This window comes from Trachinotus anak, unplaced genomic scaffold, assembly GCF_046630095.1.
Source record: "Trachinotus anak isolate AG129_WGS33_773 ecotype Australia unplaced genomic scaffold, CSIRO_AGI_Tana_v1 ptg000013l, whole genome shotgun sequence".
Taxonomy (NCBI): Eukaryota; Metazoa; Chordata; class Actinopteri; order Carangiformes; family Carangidae; genus Trachinotus; species Trachinotus anak.
This window is the reverse complement of record NW_027273864.1, coordinates 5,165,199-5,183,049: the sequence shown is the minus strand read 5'-3', so window position 1 is coordinate 5,183,049 and position 17,851 is coordinate 5,165,199. Positions and strand designations below refer to the sequence as shown.

General features: G+C 42.2%; 1 protein-coding gene and 1 long non-coding RNA gene across 13 annotated transcripts in view; one reads left to right on the top strand and one right to left on the bottom strand.

Annotated features, from left to right (window-relative positions):
* The window catches only part of LOC139630093 (band 4.1-like protein 1), an 85,526-nt gene that overhangs the window by 6,089 nt on the left and 61,586 nt on the right, over positions 1 to 17,851 (bottom strand). For 2 of the 12 annotated variants that reach the window (XM_071493202.1, XM_071493203.1), the window contains exons 10-21: positions 16,590 to 16,687; positions 15,235 to 15,410; positions 14,628 to 14,857; positions 14,140 to 14,175; positions 13,583 to 13,627; positions 10,723 to 10,872; positions 9,311 to 9,397; positions 7,607 to 9,025; positions 5,673 to 5,723; positions 3,644 to 4,003; positions 3,047 to 3,175; positions 270 to 329 (exon numbers count right to left, since the gene is read on the bottom strand). In XM_071493202.1, coding sequence (XP_071349303.1) covers positions 270 to 329; positions 3,047 to 3,175; positions 3,644 to 4,003; positions 5,673 to 5,723; positions 7,607 to 9,025; positions 9,311 to 9,397; positions 10,723 to 10,872; positions 13,583 to 13,627; positions 14,140 to 14,175; positions 14,628 to 14,857; positions 15,235 to 15,410; positions 16,590 to 16,687 — 2,841 coding nt within the window. The remainder of the gene's footprint in view (positions 1 to 269; positions 330 to 3,046; positions 3,176 to 3,643; positions 4,004 to 5,672; positions 5,724 to 7,606; positions 9,026 to 9,310; positions 9,398 to 10,722; positions 10,873 to 13,582; positions 13,628 to 14,139; positions 14,176 to 14,627; positions 14,858 to 15,234; positions 15,411 to 16,589; positions 16,688 to 17,851) is intronic. The other 10 variants (XM_071493208.1, XM_071493207.1, XM_071493205.1 and 7 more) reach the window with 10 other exon arrangements.
* LOC139630095 (uncharacterized) lies at positions 478 to 6,796 on the top strand. The gene is made up of 3 exons (XR_011693112.1): positions 478 to 708; positions 3,667 to 3,913; positions 6,663 to 6,796. It is a non-coding gene; the product is annotated as an uncharacterized lncRNA (long non-coding RNA).

Below are 17,851 nucleotides of genomic sequence, written 5' to 3'. Positions count from 1 at the left end.
TCCTGTGGCCCACATACTGTCTGTTCCTCTTCAACATTATTCACTTTTACTCTTTTATATACATCTCTCTCTCTCTGGAGTTTCTTATTCTGCCACACACGTGAGCACACACACAGACACACACACATGCATACACGCACACACACACACACAGACACACACAGATACACACACATGCATACACACACACACACACACACACACACACACACACATACACACACGCACACACTGTCACATTGATGTACTTCCTCTATATAGATACTTACAGGGGAGCCATTTTCTTTAAGGGCAACATGAGCCTCCCGTGGGCTGACGACTCCATAGTTCTGAAGGAGAGAGAGAGTCAGTCCTAAGATTTGTGAGCAGAGTGTTTGAGTAGGTGTGTGTACAGTAAAGGGATCCATTAGGTGATCATTTAAACAAGCATTACTTTGAGCTCTAAATCGATGTAGAAGAGGCCAAAATATACCAGATTTCAGATCCCAACAGGGGTCAAGCTCCAACTTCCCATAACGCAAACAATAAGATTTTTTTTTTTGACTCTCCCTGCCTGCATCTTTAAAACACAACATCCCCAGTTTGTAACACAGTCCGTCTGCTGTAAATGTACACACCACTGGGATGCAGCCGCTGATGATGTCATTAATTACACCTGTGCTTTTCCTGCAAAGTCAAAGGACACAAGCAGGAAACAACAAACACAAGGTGAGCTGCACTGTGTCTTCTTCTTGTTTTACTTTTGGGATAAAACCAATGAAATAGTTATTTGTGGTGAGGTAAACTGTGGAGCAAAATGACTCAGCAGTGTCAGTTATACAGCAGTAGCTATATAAAGTTTGCACACATAAGCTAACATTAGCCTCCATAAGCTTCTGAACACGCAGACCCAAGAAAGCCAAGTACCACCAACAGTGTGATATTACTTACTTTTATAAAAGGAAGAATGTTATATTCTCCTTTCAGAAGCTGTGCCCTGAAGCTTCACTGATCAATGTTTTATATCAACCTTATTTCATCAACTTTATTCCAAGAAAGCAGCAGCCAACTGTTTAGACATTTAGCAGCAGATCCATCAAAAGTTGCTGGAGGTTAAAACAGAGCAATTGCTGAATTTTCAATCATCAGATCACTACAAACACAACTCCAAATGAATGCTGATGTTGCCCCACGTCTGCTGGATGTTCACCATATCATTAACTTTAACGTGTTGTGTTTTCAGCTTGGTCCAAAACAAATGGAGTAAAACTGCTTCAAAGTAACTAAATCCATCTATGTACTGGGGTTATATGTGTATATTTGATGCATGTCCACCTACTTTAGTCAGATTTAGTCAAACTGTACTGGTATTTCATCTAAAATATTTACAGTGTAGTCTTTAAAATTATTATAGGATGGTGATGTCACCTATAAAATCTTTTTAGCATGATAAATGTCAGTGACAGTTTACCTCAATGGTTTATGAATAGTCATGCAATCAAGCCAATAACAGCAAGTGTATACTGGGTGAATTGTCTAGTAGAGTAAATTCCTTTTACTACAGTAATGCTGGTCAAATTCAAAGCCCATCAGTGACACGCAGTCAGGTAACAGAGAGCAGCAGCTGTTGTTGTTGAGAAACTCATCAGACATGACATTGTCTCCCTCTGCTGGACAAACAAGGTCAGTGCTGGAGATCTTTGCCTCTAGATGACGTCATTCTCCATTTACAACACACACAAACACACACACACAGGCTTACACTGACATCTTTGAAAATTTGACTCAACACTGATCTGGCACTTCAAGGCACAATCTCTACATCACTGCCTGAGTTCATCCACACCATTAGCTGAATGGCTAAAGAGCCCAGCAATGATTACATTTTAATAAGGCACCTGTGGGACAGCCTGCCAGCACTCAAATTCTTTGCCTCTGGACATGAATGGGATTCGCACCTGCTTTCATCATCCTCATTAATACACTGTCAATACTTTAATCACTCCATAATGATGCTATTATGTCATCTGTGTCTGGGGAATAAGGCCTTCATGGCAGTGAAGCCCAAAAATGCCTTCTCCTCTGATAAAGACTAACTCCAGAGCTCTGCAAAAAATATTAAATTCTTCATTGCAAGTCTATTTGTTGGCTGACTGATGGAACTGATCCTACGATGAGTTTTATCCTCACTTGCCCTTTCTACCAGTACTTTCAGTTAAAATGTAACGTGATGAGGGTATAAAATAGGACACAGAGAAAAGTGCAATAGTAAAGAAGTAGATCCACAGTAAATAAATCCAACAGTGTACAAAGAATTTTAAAACGATTAAAATACGAAATAAGCTTGACATTTTGGGAGAGTTAGAAAAGTAGACTGATACCACTCTCATGTCTGAGGGATAAATATGGAGCTACAGCCAGCAGCTGGTTAGCTTAGCTTAGCATAAGGAGTGGAAGCTGGGGGAAACAGAACAAAATCCACCCTGAAGCACCTGTAAAGCTCAATAATTAACATATTTTATCTTGTTTGTTCAATCTGTACAAACAGGCAGTGACTTCAACTATGAGAGTGACTGAGTATCAGTGGAGACTGCATGTCGTCACTGCACCTGACCAAGAACTAGTCGAGCACAGAGCCTGCCATAAAACCACAGACAGAGCCACGATAGTCGTTCACCTGTTTAAGTCTTTATGCTAAGATAACCAGCTGTTGGCTGTAGTGATGTACTGAACAGACATGAGAGTGGTATTGATCTTCTCATCTAACTCTCGGCGAGAAAGCAAATAATTTACTATTTTTTTTAACAAAAGTCAGGTCTGAATAAAAATATGGAGCTGACAATTACAAAAGAAAGTAAATCAAAAGATTATATCTTACTTCAATAATGCTTTTTTTTTTGCCTGAAACAGTGAAGCTGCTGTTGAGAGTATCATGATACATGCAGTAAATGAGGACTACAGAGACAGAGAAAACTAAAGGCAGCAGTGTGAATTTATAGTGACATGTTTTACAGGACAGTTTATAGCAACGTTGCCCTCATTGCTTATATATATTGTCCTTGTTTACCTGCGGTGAGACATTCGTGATGTTGGGCTGGACCTCTGATCCATTCGTATGCGTCTCCGTCTTGCTGTCCGCCCTCTTCAGCATATGGGCCACGCTCACAGCATTGGGGTCTTTCTTTGCCACGGGAGGCTGTGTGAAACAGAAACAGTAAAGTCAAACAGCATGAAGCAATTTCTTCACAGCGAGACCCCTGAAGACTCTGGAAAAACGACACATTGCTTACGAGCAGCATCACAACAAGGCATTTGAATACCGTCAACTTGAAGGAACAAATGTTGAAATACAGTTTTCATTGGCTTGTTGGGGTCGATGACAAAATGCAAATGATGACACAACAGCAAGGGAATTTAATTTAACACTGATGCAACTGACAAATATAAAATGCTTGAGAAATTCATAAATTAATGTAACAACAAAGAATAAAACATGTCGAGGTTTGAACAAGCAACTGCATTTAAATGATGGGAAATGGTCCGACAAAAAAAGAAAAAAAAAAGAAAAAAAATTGAAAGAAATAAAAATAGCAACCAAGTCCAACCAAGCGGGGTGAATCCAGTGGGTGATGATGATGAAGGATGAACGCATTCAGCTGTCTACCTCATGATGTGTTCCCTCCTCAGGAAGTTTCTCCTCTATGGGAGACTTATCCCGGGAGCCCATCAGACGGGCAGAGTAGAACCTGGAGGTCTCCTCAAAGTCCTCCCGGCCCACCTCGGGCTGTCGCTCCCTCTCCCCCAGCTCCAACATGCCTTTGGAGAATTCCTCCACACCGGAGTGGAGATCTGTGATGATGGTAAAGTCGACCTCAGCCTCCAGGCTGGACGTGGAGCTGACTGTCATGCTGGAGCACTTGCGCTCGATGCCCAGGTGGGTTTCCCTCATGCAGGCCACAGTGTCCCGCTCCTGCTCCTCCTCAGGTGCTATACTCGGCTGGGGCCTCCTGTCCCCAAGCTCTTTCTGGGGCGGGTACAGAGACAGGGTCACAAATCTAATGGAAGTGTGGACGGATGGATGGATGATGACGATGACGTGAAATGGGATCCTCATGTTTCAAGGTGGTGTGTTCGCTGGGATTCATGGTCGATCCAAAAATAAAAGCCATTATATTATACATGCAATGTATCTTTATTATACAGTCGAAAATTAAAGGGCATGCAGTTATGTCAGAGAAGTTGAATGGCTGTAGGATGACAAATAGGGGGATAATCAACCTAAAAAGCATAACATGATGGCATTACAACCTTTAAATCTGTTACATATGCACCAGCCCGCCTGAAAACTTGTAAGTTCCTCTTCAGACATGTTTTAAACTATAACTGAAAATAAGCTATGATTAATGTTTTGCTTAACATAGTTTTCACACAAAAAGTGGGGCATGAAGCACACCTACTCTTACTTCCTCATTGAGAAATCTGGATCAGGCCTTGTGCCCCACCCACCACTGCTGCTTGCACTAGCTTGACAAGTGAAACAGTGGAGCGTATCAAGATGAGGAAGAGGAAGAAACATCAGAGAGACTCAGCCACATGTTTGAGCCTCAGTCAGACCAAGACTCAGGAGTTTTTGCGGAGTGAGGAGTCAAAATCGGCGACTTGAGGTCGTATCAGAACGGTTAGTGGCTGTGCTAATACAAACTCTCGCTCTCTGTACTGACAAGGTTTCGGTGAAAGAGCAGAGAGCATCAAGATGGTTAGAGGAGGAACCATCAGAGAGACTCAGTCAGACCCAGACTCAGATGAGGAGTCTGTTCTGACCAAAATCAGCAACTAGCAGACAAGTCAGAATAGTTAGCACAGTTAGCATCTTTTATTTGTTTATGTTGTTTGTCAGCTTGTAATTGGCAGTGGCTGACACATTAATAGTAGTTGAGCTAATGCAAACTCTGGCTCTCTGTACTGAAGGTAAACCTGAAGGTTTCAGGTTTATTTTGATGGGATTAGTTCCTCAGTTACATGATGTATGAATGGACTGTTTTTATGAGACTGTCATTGGTTCACTGCAGTTCCAAGGTCATGGTCCTGACTGCTTATATTGTTCATGATATGTCTTGTATTATATAAAAACATCATGAATATGTATTTTCATTGGAGGAGATCTTTAAACCACTAAACTCAACTTCATTGCTTCTGTAGTCTCTCCTGTCTTTGTGGTCAGCATGACTCTCAAAGCCTTCAAATAAAACAACATACAACAAATAAAATAACACAATAACTGACATATGAAACTTAGTTTTAAAGGGTCATAATCCAAAAAGGCTGGGAACCATTGAATTACAATGAAGCTCTTGAGATATCCAATCTACAGTAATGCCACTTATATCAATTACAAGAGCACTTGCTCATTAGATCACTGCATCATGCCAGCAACAGCCAAGCACAAGGGATTCTGTTTTCAACCCACACATTGAATTCAAATTCATCATGGTGATGGATGAGGGCAGCTGAGTAGCCAGTAAAAAGTAACACTCTTCATCCTTTATAGCTTTTGGCTACTTTTTTTTCTTTTATCAGGAGAGGCTGGTGCAGTCAGTTAGGAGGCATGCGGTTTTACCCATGAGGGGTGCAGAGATGGGGATAGAGATGATGGGTGGAGCAAATGAAGGTGGGCTTAAAATCAAATGAATAACCTTGAAATCAGCAAACGGCTCTTCATAAATGGCAGGAGTAGAGACGGGCTCCTGCAGGGGGGAAGCAGAGGAAAGAGGAGAGAGAGAGAGAGCATCTGAAGGTTAGAACGAGCTGAAGTGGATAGTGGACTATCACAGGCACCCACACAGACAGAGATCCGAACAGCAGAGCTTGACTGGGGCCTGGAAATATGAGCTCAGTGTGTTCTGAGCACAGTCCAGACCTAAACTGGGATCCTGATGTGCTGCTCAGTGAGAGCTAAAATTGGGGGTATAGCAAAAAATTAGCTCAAAGTAACAAATAAATCTATACATTTTTAATGTTCTTAACATTAGAACCCCAGGTTAGGTGAGAGATTCAGCCAGATCCAGTTTAACCCACTGGGTTTGTTGAGATCCAGTCAGATCCACGTGGATTCAGGCCCAAATTTCAAGCGCTACTCTTTAGTAATATAGCATACAACAATACATTCTGAAGGCCAGAAAAGAGGTGAGCTTACTGCAACAAAAACAACATATATAGCCTGGTTTATTTGTTAGAGTTAGCAGAGGCAGGGCAAGAGAATCATGCAGTTTGTATGATGAGCAGGTTTTCAGCATAGCAGCAGCCACTCTCTGAGCAACTGAGAATGTGTTGCAACACTACGCACCTTGAATTTCAACAAGAGGGCATTCAAATGTTGTCAGATAATATTGTCGAATATCCAATGAAAGGTGCACGGGTGCATTTCAAAGGCCGTCAGAATGACTGTGCGAGCAGGTCCACGTGTTCAGAGGAGCACCTAATATTTTCCCACACTCCCCCGAGTTCAATCAGATCTTGATATGATTGTCACTTGCTGGTGAGGTACGCTCGCACAACTGAGAGCTACGCAAACACCCCTTCTCATGCCTGTTTAATCCAATGTACGCAAGAGCTCGACTCAGATGAAAAGGTGGGAAATGATGAAAGCTGTCATGTCTATTCACTTCAAATTCCTTTCATTCCAGTGCCAGGACGCGTGCAAGCTCCTAATGATACCAACAGTGAAATGAAAGCAGCAAATCTGACTGTGTCAGGCACTGAGCTGTGGTGTCTCACTGCTCACCGCCAGCTGGGGTTTCACAGTTGGAGGAACCAGTGTGTTTTGTAACACCGCTTTAGCTTCCTATCCGGGTGGGGTCGAGGAGAATAATGCGTCTGATTTCTGGTTTATTTTCACCAATCTGATGACATTGCGTAAATTCGGATGATGTAAGTTCATCAGTTTGGTGTAGTTTCTCAATCATTTGTGTGCAAACCAATTCTATACTCCATTTATCTCTAATTTTGGGAGGTAATAGCTGTCTGTAATAAAATAATGCATGACAGTACATTTCACCCTCTCTTCCTCAAATGAGTGATTCAATTTGTAACATTAATATGCAATAAATTCTGTGTTTTGTGTTTCCAGTTTGAAAATGGTATGGAGGCGTGCACAAATCATCAGAGCGATGATAACATGCGAGCCTTTCTTTTCCTTGCCACACTGAGAGAGAGCGACGTGAGCTGGAAGGAAATCTGTGGCTTGCAAGTCAGAGAAGGCGAAGACAAACCAACAAGCAAAACACGAGACGTTGATTTTTGTCTCTCACAGTCAGTGGTGAGCTGTACAGATTTGCCAGTGTGGTGCATGTTGAGGGCAATGTGAGGGGGAGAAATTGAGTTGCCATGTGAGGACATTTCCAAACTTTTTTTGGGGGGGGGAATTTTTGATTTTGATTTTTTTTTTTTTTTTTTTGCCACAAGACGGAGCTGAAGTACCGCTCCGCCTGCTCTTCACACAGGTAAGATGGATGGAGTGTTTCGAGTCACTGAAAAGGGAGAAAAAAAGAAAAATGGCGTGCGAGTCTGTCTGAAGCTCATGCGATGCTTTACTTCCAATGACTGAATAGCAGATGCCAAGCAGAGTTACCGAGTGTCTCTTCTTGGCTGCGTCCTGGCTTGACTCCCTGCCGGCATTTCGGCTGTTCCGCAGTATTAGTCCGGACTCCCTGGCCTTCTGCGTTTTCACCGGAGGGGCTGGGGGAGCCATTTTGGGAAGCGCTGAAATCTTTGAGCCAAATGACTGACTCTCTGTAGGTCCTCTAGCAGACGGATAGCTGTCGTCAGGCTGTTCTGTTTTAGCATTACCCTCCAGATCTGCTGGAAATGCTGCATGGAAAGTGGAGACATCCGTCCAGTTGAGGTCTGAGGATCCCTCTGGAGAGCCCACTGACCAGCGGTATTCTCTTCTGATGGCTCGGGTGGACTCCTCCTGTCCTGTCCTGTCCCTTTCATCCTTACACGCTACGCTCTTTGACCGCTCTGGCTTGAGAGGAACAATCCTGGTGATCTCTGACTGGTAGCTGCTGCCTGACAGTCGGTGGAGAGACGTCTTCTGACCCCTTTCGCCCATGAAACCTTCTATATCCTCGGGCCCAGAACTACTGATCTTCCTCTCGTGTGTCCTGACCTGTCGCAGTTTTACCTCTGCGAGCTCTTTGTTGTCGATAAGGCCCTTCCCTCGCACCTTCATCACACACTCTCCTTTAACACCTGCTAATGAACTATCATGTTCTATCTTTGCGGGTCCGTTCACTAAGCTTAAATCGATATCTGTCGTTCCAACCTGACTCACTTTTCTCTTTCCCTGCTCTGTGCCTTGAGACGAGACCTCCCTGCTCTCTCCTATTGAGACTTCCTCCTGTTTGCTGTCTTTATGGACCCTGACAGACTGATCCTTTCCTGATCCCTGATCATCTTTCTTCACAACCACCGAGGATGAGTCGCAATGATTTCCTGTTTGAAACATTTTCTCTGGACTAATGTCCGAGCCTGAGCCCTCACTTTCTTCTCCAGAAGAATCACTGCCTCCTTTCCTGTAGATGAGCTCTGCAGGCATTCCCAGGTTTAAGCTCTGGGGTCTTCTCTTTTTCCTTTGTTTAGAAACTGTGCGTTCCTTTATCTGGTGCGAGCCTGGGGCCACATCATTGTTTGCCTCAGGGTCTGAGGCGTGAGACGGTTTACTTTGAGATTTGTCTTGAAACGAGTCTGCATTCTCAGATAACTGAATCACAAAACGACTTTTGTTAGTCAGCCCAGATTCAGAGCACACATCTGCCTCACTGGACGATTTTGTTGATGGAAATTCATCAATATGGCTTTTCATTTCTTTTCTGTCATACCCTGTTACCTCTTTATGTATCATCTTGGTAATATCTATCTCTTTTTCCAGCTCCTTTTTCTCCCACGAGGAATCAGATGTGAGAGATTTGTTCTTTTCTTCTGCCTTCCAGTCATGGTCTTGTTGATAAGTTTCTTGTTTTTCAATCAATACCCACTCCTCAGAGCCCTACATGTTGGTATAGATTAAACACAGTTAGACATGCCAAGCACAGCGGCTGCAGATAATGAAATCTAGGCAATCATTTGAATCACAGAAAAGGGAATAAAAGGTACAACTGGTACAGAGTGCTGTTTCGGTACACATGCATTTGGATTTAGGAAGTAACTGTACAATATGTGGTTGTATTGTCTTAAAAGATAGACATATGAGTAGGCAGTGCATTTCACCAAACCACAAATGCTAGAAATACCAAAGTGTATCATGAGAGAGGAAGAGTGAGAGATGTGCAACCTCAGGTGAAGTCACCAGAGTCTTCTGGACGAAACCCTCAACAGACAGGCTGTTAACAGGGTCCTTTCCCACCGCTCGGCCCACCAACTGGCCGACACGAGGCAGAGGAGAGAGTTTAAAAAAGAAGGGAGAACAGCTGTTAGAGGTCAGACTCGAAATGAGGGAGTAAATTAGTAAGACGCACAACTTCATGCAAAAGGAAGAAAATGGGAGTGGGCAGAAGACATCAGTGCCAACAGGAGTTAACCGAGTTAAAACTTTTTAATGAACTTCAAGCTAAATACGTGCAATCCCATGTACCTGACAGCCACCAAATCCACACAACCAAATCAGCAGGCATTTGCAATGCAAATATTTTTTTCTGTAACTACATCAAAGAGCTGAGTCCGTCTCTGAATCTCTGGGAAACCGTCAGGAGCACCAAGACTTTCCCAGCCTGCTGCTGTCAGTCAAACTGAATAATACCCCCCCCGAATGAGACACAAGGGCAACTGCATTTTCTGCTGCAGACAGCATTTGACATTCTGTGGGCATAATCTGATCATCTCAGACAGCAGCTGAGAGATTGTCTGAAGATGACTTGGGCACTGGCAAAGACGTGAACTGTCCTATCTGAAGAATACAATCTCTGCGCTGTATCTTCAACAGTCTCATTCCCAAAAATGTGATCAGAGAGAGAGAGAGAGAGAGAGAGAGAGAGAGAGAGAGAGAGAGAGAGAGAGAGAGAGAGAGAGAGAGAGAGAGAGAGAGAGAGAGAGAGAGAGAGAGAGAGAGCCTTAGTGATGTGGCATAAATAAAACTGTGTCACTGCGAGGCAATCAAGGAAGAAAAAAAAAGATAACTGATAATTATTCCTTGAGTGCCTCACATTGAGTAAATCTCAAAAACATCTTGAAACTAATCTCATCAAGATGTTTCCTTCTGTGCTACTTGTCAATCATCTTCAAGTACCTCTGAGATTGTGTCAAAGTTAATCTGGTGCACCAGAGACGGGCAGATGTGCACTTCATTATACACACATCTTCAAATAAACTGCAATGAGTGGTGATACATTTGCACAGGAGATTCCTGTTTGAACTGCTTATAACAAGAAAAATCATCTAATCTAATCATGCTCATTTGCTCTGTTTTTACAGTAACAGCAGTACAGTATGTCTTCAGGCTTGAAATATTCACAGGTGACAATAAGAGCATACAAAAAAACTTGCAAAACAATTGTCTCCGTGTGACAGAAATATTTGCCTCGAGTCGAGCAGCAAAAATAGAAATTCCAGACAGGAATATCAATATCCTTTAATAGAATGTCAAGCATCAGAGGTTTCTGGATTTGAGATATTGACCATGGTGGACTTTTAAGTCCCCTCCCCCTCCATCAGCCCCCCCCCAGCCCTGCACACTCAGCCCCTACTCACAGCCTTCTTCTCTGGTGTGCCACTCGGGGAGGTCGCGGACAGACGCTTCTCGCGGTTCATCAGCTTGCTGTTGGGCTCCCTCAGGGCTCTCTTCAGCTCGTTGATGCTGGCCTGGTGCTTCAGCAAGACATCCTGAGACTTATCCAGAAACTGGGAACGGAAAGAGAAAGGCGCGTACATCAGCAGGACAGCAACATCCTTTTGGTTAACACGTCACACACTGTCATATGCACAACTGAGCGAGATGGGCGACAACACTGCACAGGAGAGGAGGACACCTGAACTGCTTACACTATAGTGATGCATGGTTCAGCTCTGATGTCATCCAAATCCACATGTTTGCATCAATCATCCACCCACCTGAACTAATTATTTTCCATGATTTAGACACCAACACCTGATCACACATTATTTCTTTGTGGGGTATTATGTGGGATGATATGGTAACCTATTACACTGAAGTAGGCTGGTTTTAAATAAAAAAACTAAACAATTGTCTTTTATGGTAAAATGAAAATGGCAACAGATGTTTCCACAACAGCCTGAACACAGTCTGACATTTAAATTCTGAATGTCACTGCTACTTCCTGAACACAAACAGTTTAAAAGCTCATAATAACATTTGGCCGCCGCCCAAAATAAATAATAAATCATAACAAGTTCAACATCCAAACACAGAGTCGAATTCGTGCCTGATGAAAAATGAAGCTTAAAAAACATTTTAGAGAATGTAATTAATATTTTTCTTCATACATTATGTATTATTTCACCCACTCACATGGTAATTTTTATGACCTGGCACCATCACTAGCTTACACTTCTACTAACTAAAGAACAACTGTGCTTACAACTAAATCACTTGTTATTCTGCATTTATTTTGACAGTTTGCTCTCTAAGTTTCTCAGATAGTTTCTTTCAAATAATTGTTTGGGATGCAAAAAGGTTGACTAATCCAACATTTCACAAGAAAGCAAAGATTAGAGAACAAAAAAAATTAGTCCAAATTATTGTGTCTGACCACTCAGATTTATCTTGTGATCCTCTGGAGGGGTAGGAACCTCTGAGCTACCAAACAGTATAGAAAGTATACTGAACAAAAATTTAAACACAACACTTTTGTTTTACTCCCATTTTTCATGAGTTGAAATAAAAGATCTAAGATTTTTCCTAGAAACACAGAGGGCTCATTTCTCTTCAATTTTCTTCTCAAATGTGTTCAAACCTGCGTTAGTGAGCATTTCTCCTTCACCAAGATAATCCATCCACCTGACAGGTGTGGCGTATCCAGATTCACATCATCATTATTTCACTGGTATGCTTTGGGCTGGTCACAGTAAAAGGCCACTTTAAGATGTGCAGTTTTATCACACAATTCCACAGATGTTGCACATTTTGAGGTGGCGTGCACTTCGCGTCCTGAATGTCCACCAGAGTTACTGCCCTTGAAGTGAATCATCCTTTCACCATCAGCCATCTCCAGAGTCATTTCTGTACATCCAACCAGCCTCTCACTCACCACACATGTCACCCATTGAACGTGATCTGGAACTGCGTGATCCACTTCCTTTTTAAAGTGGCCTTTTATTGTGACCGACGTAAGGCGCACCTGTGCAGTAATGATGGTGTGTGATCAGCATCTGGATATGCTACGCCTGTCAGGTGGATGGATTATCTTGGCAAAGGAGAAATGCTCACTTACACAGGTTTTAACACATTTGTTAAGAAAATATAAGAAGTATAAATATGTATAGAAAAAAAATCTTAATCTTTTATTTCAACTTTTATTTCGCCTCAACCAGCTACAACAGTGATATTAAATAATTATTATTAACTGTGCAAAGTTAAAGTTCAGAAAAAAATAACGTCTTTATACTTTTTTAAGAGTTTAAGATTTAATTTCAATTTAAATGTTGCCAATTCCTATTGGTGCACAGGAATATGTGACATCAATGGGCCTGGCCTCTTCAAACCTGCGAGAAGAGCTTTGACCCTAACTGTACTGGCTAAAAAAACAGTGAGTTCACATGGAAGCCCATCACTTTAGTATGGTTATAGGTTTTCAGGCCTTTAGATATGGCAACAACAATGTAGTCAACTTATGGTTCATTTTAATGCACTGGTAATGTTTTCTTTCCTTATCTTACCTTATGTTACCTTATGTTATCTTGCATTTTAGGCATAAAATAATCAGCAACACATATTTTCAAGCTTCACTATTCTTGATATTTACAGTAGTTTTTCTATGATGTATCTTGATAATGTTGTTGTTGTTTTATGAGCTGAACTTTATTTACATAAAACCATAAATAAAAAATATCTGGGTAGTACGTCCACATTATAATAAAGTCTGAACTCTAATGTTCTTCATTTCCCTGGTTTGGTAACAAACCCTGTTTTTTTGTAGCAAATAGGGTGAATATTGCTGCTCAGCTGGAAGTGGCTGAATGCTAACAGATTCAGATTCACACTGAACATAATGGTACTGTCACAGTTAACTTTGATACTTTAAGCACATTTTACTGGTACTTTTACTTGTAATTGGTATTTCCTCCACCACCAGACAGAGCAGAATATTCCAGAACAGTGAAGAAACATGCAACGATGCTTTATAGGCACTTAAAGAAGGAGAGGGGCTCTTATCTACAACAGACGCATTTCACTGGAGACTTTCAAAGCCCAGCTTAAAAGTATTCTGTGCTCATAGCTGCCAGATGTTTGACATTTCAAAAGAAATATAAACATATCCCTTGATCCAAGGCAGACAAATCTCAATCTGTAAAGACCTCTGAAGGCTACAGGTGCAGAGGAACAGCGGCACACATGACAATAAGCCAGAGAGCCGAAGACAGGAACCTGTACCTCCTGTTTGTGCCGAGGAGTGGCCTCCTGGTCCAACTGAGAGAGCTGAGTTGGGGCAGGAGAATGGGCAAGCACGAGAGGGGTCAGAGGTGAAGAGCGCAGGGTCAGAGAGTGCAGGAACAAGGTCAGATGCAGAGACAGGATGGTAGACGGTAAGTCAGTAAGGGAGGCAGGCAGACAGACTGCAAGGCTAGATTTGATACCATGCAAAGACAACTTGAAAATGTATCCCAGTAGACATTTCAGACTTACAGAGATAATGATATGACATGCAAATATGCTACCAAAATAAAAGTTGAGGTGTCTGTATTTCTAAGGCTTTACTAGGATTTTTTCCCTTTATCATTTAATGTAAAATATGTCCAGTGGTGCAATGCAGCACAGCTTTTTCAATGATACCTGAGTTGACAGCCACAGTAAAAGAGACAAACCCAGTGTAAGACAGGCAGAGAGAGTGAGAAACAATTAGACTGACAGAATAAAAGATGCATGGACAAAGAGAGATTTACAGACAGATATACAGACAGACAGAGACCAAATCACCAGACACAAAATACCTCCTGTTTACTGTCAACTGGTGACCCAGCCTCCTCCTTATCGCCAGCAAGGGTAAAAAAATAAACAAAACAAAAAAAATGAAAAAAAAAGCATGTTAGCAACCACAGGCTCAGCTTGAGTTTGCATCTCTCAGCATAATGACGAAGGGTTAAAAACTGTAAAGCTGTTAGCTGGATTTATGAGCAGTGCAGTGTAAGCATGTAAGCCTGAGTGAATAAGAGTGAAAGGAGAAGAGTTAGTAAATGCTAAATCCACCAAAGCCACCACAGCGTTATGCCCGTGCTGGATAAGCTTCAATTGTCCTCAGAGGCTTGCAGTGCACCTATTTACATTAGCTCCCCTGCAGTCCCGGATTTACCTGTACCAAGGTCAGAGCTGTCTTCAAGTTGACTGAGGCTCTATATATTTGGACTTTCTGTAGTTTTAATAAACTTCAACTCAATGTAAATTTGTATAAAGTCAGTTTTTGTCAGGAAATCTTCTGTACCATGATCTCTTTCTTTCTGCTTGGAGTGACGTTGCCGTCATCGTCTTTGTCCTGCTCCGACTCCTGGCCACGCTCTTGGTCCTTGTCCTCCTCATCCTGTTCCAAACTGGGCTCCAGCTCGGTCTCCTGCTCGTCCACAGAGGGGCTGTGGAGGCGCCGCTGTTCACTGATGCTGCGGTGGGACAGGCCGTCGTGGTTCTCGCACATGGCTGAGACTGGCCGTGAGAACTCTGCCAGTAGCAAGAGTTGAATTATTATGAGAGACAAATCAGATTTTGGGAAATACTTGTTTTTTCCACTTTGGTTTTGGTGGGGATTATATAAATGACATATGACATGTAAATTAGTGAGCTTTAGAGGTGGATTTTTTTTACCTTCAGCCCGACCCAAATCTGTTTTCGCCTGCTTCCAGCCTTTATGCTAAGCTAAGCTAAGCCTGGCTGCAAGTAACTCCTTGCAAGAAAGTGAAAAAGGATACTTCTCGAAATGTCCAACTATTTCTTAAAATGTCCTCAAAGTCTCAAAGTTGTAAATGAATACAAGTTCAAAAAAATTCGATCTAGACCATCCATGTGCAGATCTACTGTAGCACCACTGTGGCTCTCACCTCCATCCAAGCTCCTGGACAGCAGGTACCTCTTGCTGGTGGAGCGTTCAAAGTGTGGAGCAGGCCGATCTATGAGCGCACTGGCCTGTCTCGTTTGAGCCTGTGTCCTCCCACTGTATCGAAACTTTGAACCCATCACCAGGAAGCCCTTAGGAGGAGGCTCCGGAGACACTAACCTGTGGAAACAAGAATGGTAATTGTGAACATTCTTGACAACATACTGCACCATGTAACAAAAAGCAGTGAGGCAAAGACAGTAGAGTGAACACTGGAATTATGAATAGTTTCAATTGTGTTACACTGAAAGTGGATTTCTGAGGTTGTATTTTCTATCTCTGTTTTGTATTTGTAAGGAGGCCATCACATTCTAACCAACTATGTTCATCAGGTAAAAAAGTGGTGATTATTTAAATCTTGACACCTTCAGCCTGAAGCTGAACCTTGTTTAAACATCTGAGAGCCTCTTGCATGCTAGCTACACAGTGAGTATTGTCATTCAGTCCTTGTATGTGTGAAATGTCATCTCCTGCAGACTCCTGTAAAGCTGAATCAGGAGCACTAAGCAATGTCAAGGTGGCCATGAAAGCAATATGATCTGTAGAGTGTAGTCACATGTTTATTCTTGCATAATCAGACCTCCACAGTGCTGTGTCAGTGCTGGAGAATGGTCCATCTGCAACATCATTCTGCTATTGAGGATAAGAAAATGCACTGACTCACAATCATCTTAGCCCAGGATGCAGCAACCGTTTAAGCCTTAATAAAATATAGACAGGTGAATTACGTATAAATTCACCCCCTGTACAGTTGCCTTAAATGAGTAAATTAGCTCTAGAGACCAAAACAGGTTTTTTGTATCAGGCTGTAAACATGTTTATTTCTGCTGTAAAGTTGGACATTTTAACATGAGACTCTGTGGGGATTGACTCACTTTTGGAGCCAGACTCTAGTGGCCATTTGATGAATTGCAGCTTTTGGCACTTCAGTGTTGGCTTCATTTTCAGTCACTTGAGTGAGCACAGTCACTAAAATTACTACTTCCCCACAAACAGAATGCCACAAAACAGTGCAGTAAAAGACATATGTCGACTGTGTTTTGGTGAAAATCCAAATCTTCACCAAAACTTGCCATTTTCAGCGAGTAGGTTGCTCACTTGGAGGTTGCTGTTGTTTCCTGTTGCAAAGTGGATTTTGAAAACAGTAAAAGGCAGATAGCGAACAGACTACTGCATGTTTAACAATTACTATAAACTTAATGTGGTTACATCTGATGAAGCTGTGCACATGGGAAGTGTTATGTTTGCTCTGATACGCATTGAACTGGAAACCAACCATGAGAGCAGATCGATTCTTACCGGAAGAAGGTGTGATGCTCAATGCAGACCTTCCACAGCCTCTTTGCAGCTCTGTGGTTGGGAAGCTTAAAACCGATTGTACTTTCAAACTGCTCATACTAGAAGGGGAGAGAGAACAGGAAGAGGGGTGAAAAAAAGTTGGGGGGTGGTGGGGGAGATGTGTTTGCTATGTTTTGCTGAAGTTGCTCTTAGTGGACTAACAGTGAGGGAAACTTAACACATTCATAAGAATTGCAGTAAATTTACTTCATCTCATAACTGCATGAACACTGAACCCAATCAATAAAGCAGTCTTTGCTTTGTGCTCATATAAACACAGCTGCCACAATATATATGTGTCAGCACATAAACAAAGACATTTATAACATTACAACATGGATTTTGCCAAGTGGACAAAAAGAGCAGATCAAGGCGGAGGAAGGATAACATCCAATATTCAGACACTGGGAGCAATTGGGAGGAAAACTATTTCATGGCTCTACATTTACACTCTTTATCCCTCTGTTCTGGCTGCAGCTGCAGCAGCTCTGTTAAAGGGCCTCTTTATTTGGCTTGATCACAGGCTCACTGTGCGGCTCTGTCACTTGACTGGGTCTGGCCCAGACAGCCTGTCACACTGAGGCTCAGCATGGAGGATAAGCTGCAGCTCTGCACAGCACAATGAGGAGGGCAAGAATATACTGTATATCCTGACTGTGCAGAGGAGCAAGGCTGGAGGCATGAGGCAGAGGATTTACTGTCTTCTGCTCAGCTGACCTGACCACACATTCATTTTAACAGTAACATTGTGACAGAACATTTGCTACTGTTGTATTCAAAATGTGACATCATGGCTTAAAGGAATAGCTCAATATTTTGGGAAATACATAATATGAAGATCAATACCACTCTCAGGTCTGTCTGTAGTTGGAGCCAGTAGATGGTTAGCTTAGCATAAAGACTAGAAACAGGGGGAAACAGCTAGCTCCAAAAGCTAACAAAATCTGCTTATCAGCACCTCTAAAGCTCACTGATTAACATGTGATTTGTCGTTTATTTTATCCATACAAAAATCAATGCAAACATAATAAGTTGTGATTCTTGCTTGTGATTCCCTGGAGTCATCACTGTCAGGTTGCTAGGTAACCAGTGGAGGCTGTAAACCCACAACCTTTTGCTTCTACACTTATAGCTTCATATTTAACTTAAAGACATGAGAGCGGGATCAGTCTTCTCGTCTAACTCTCAGAAAGAAAACAAACAAGCATATTTCCCAAAATATT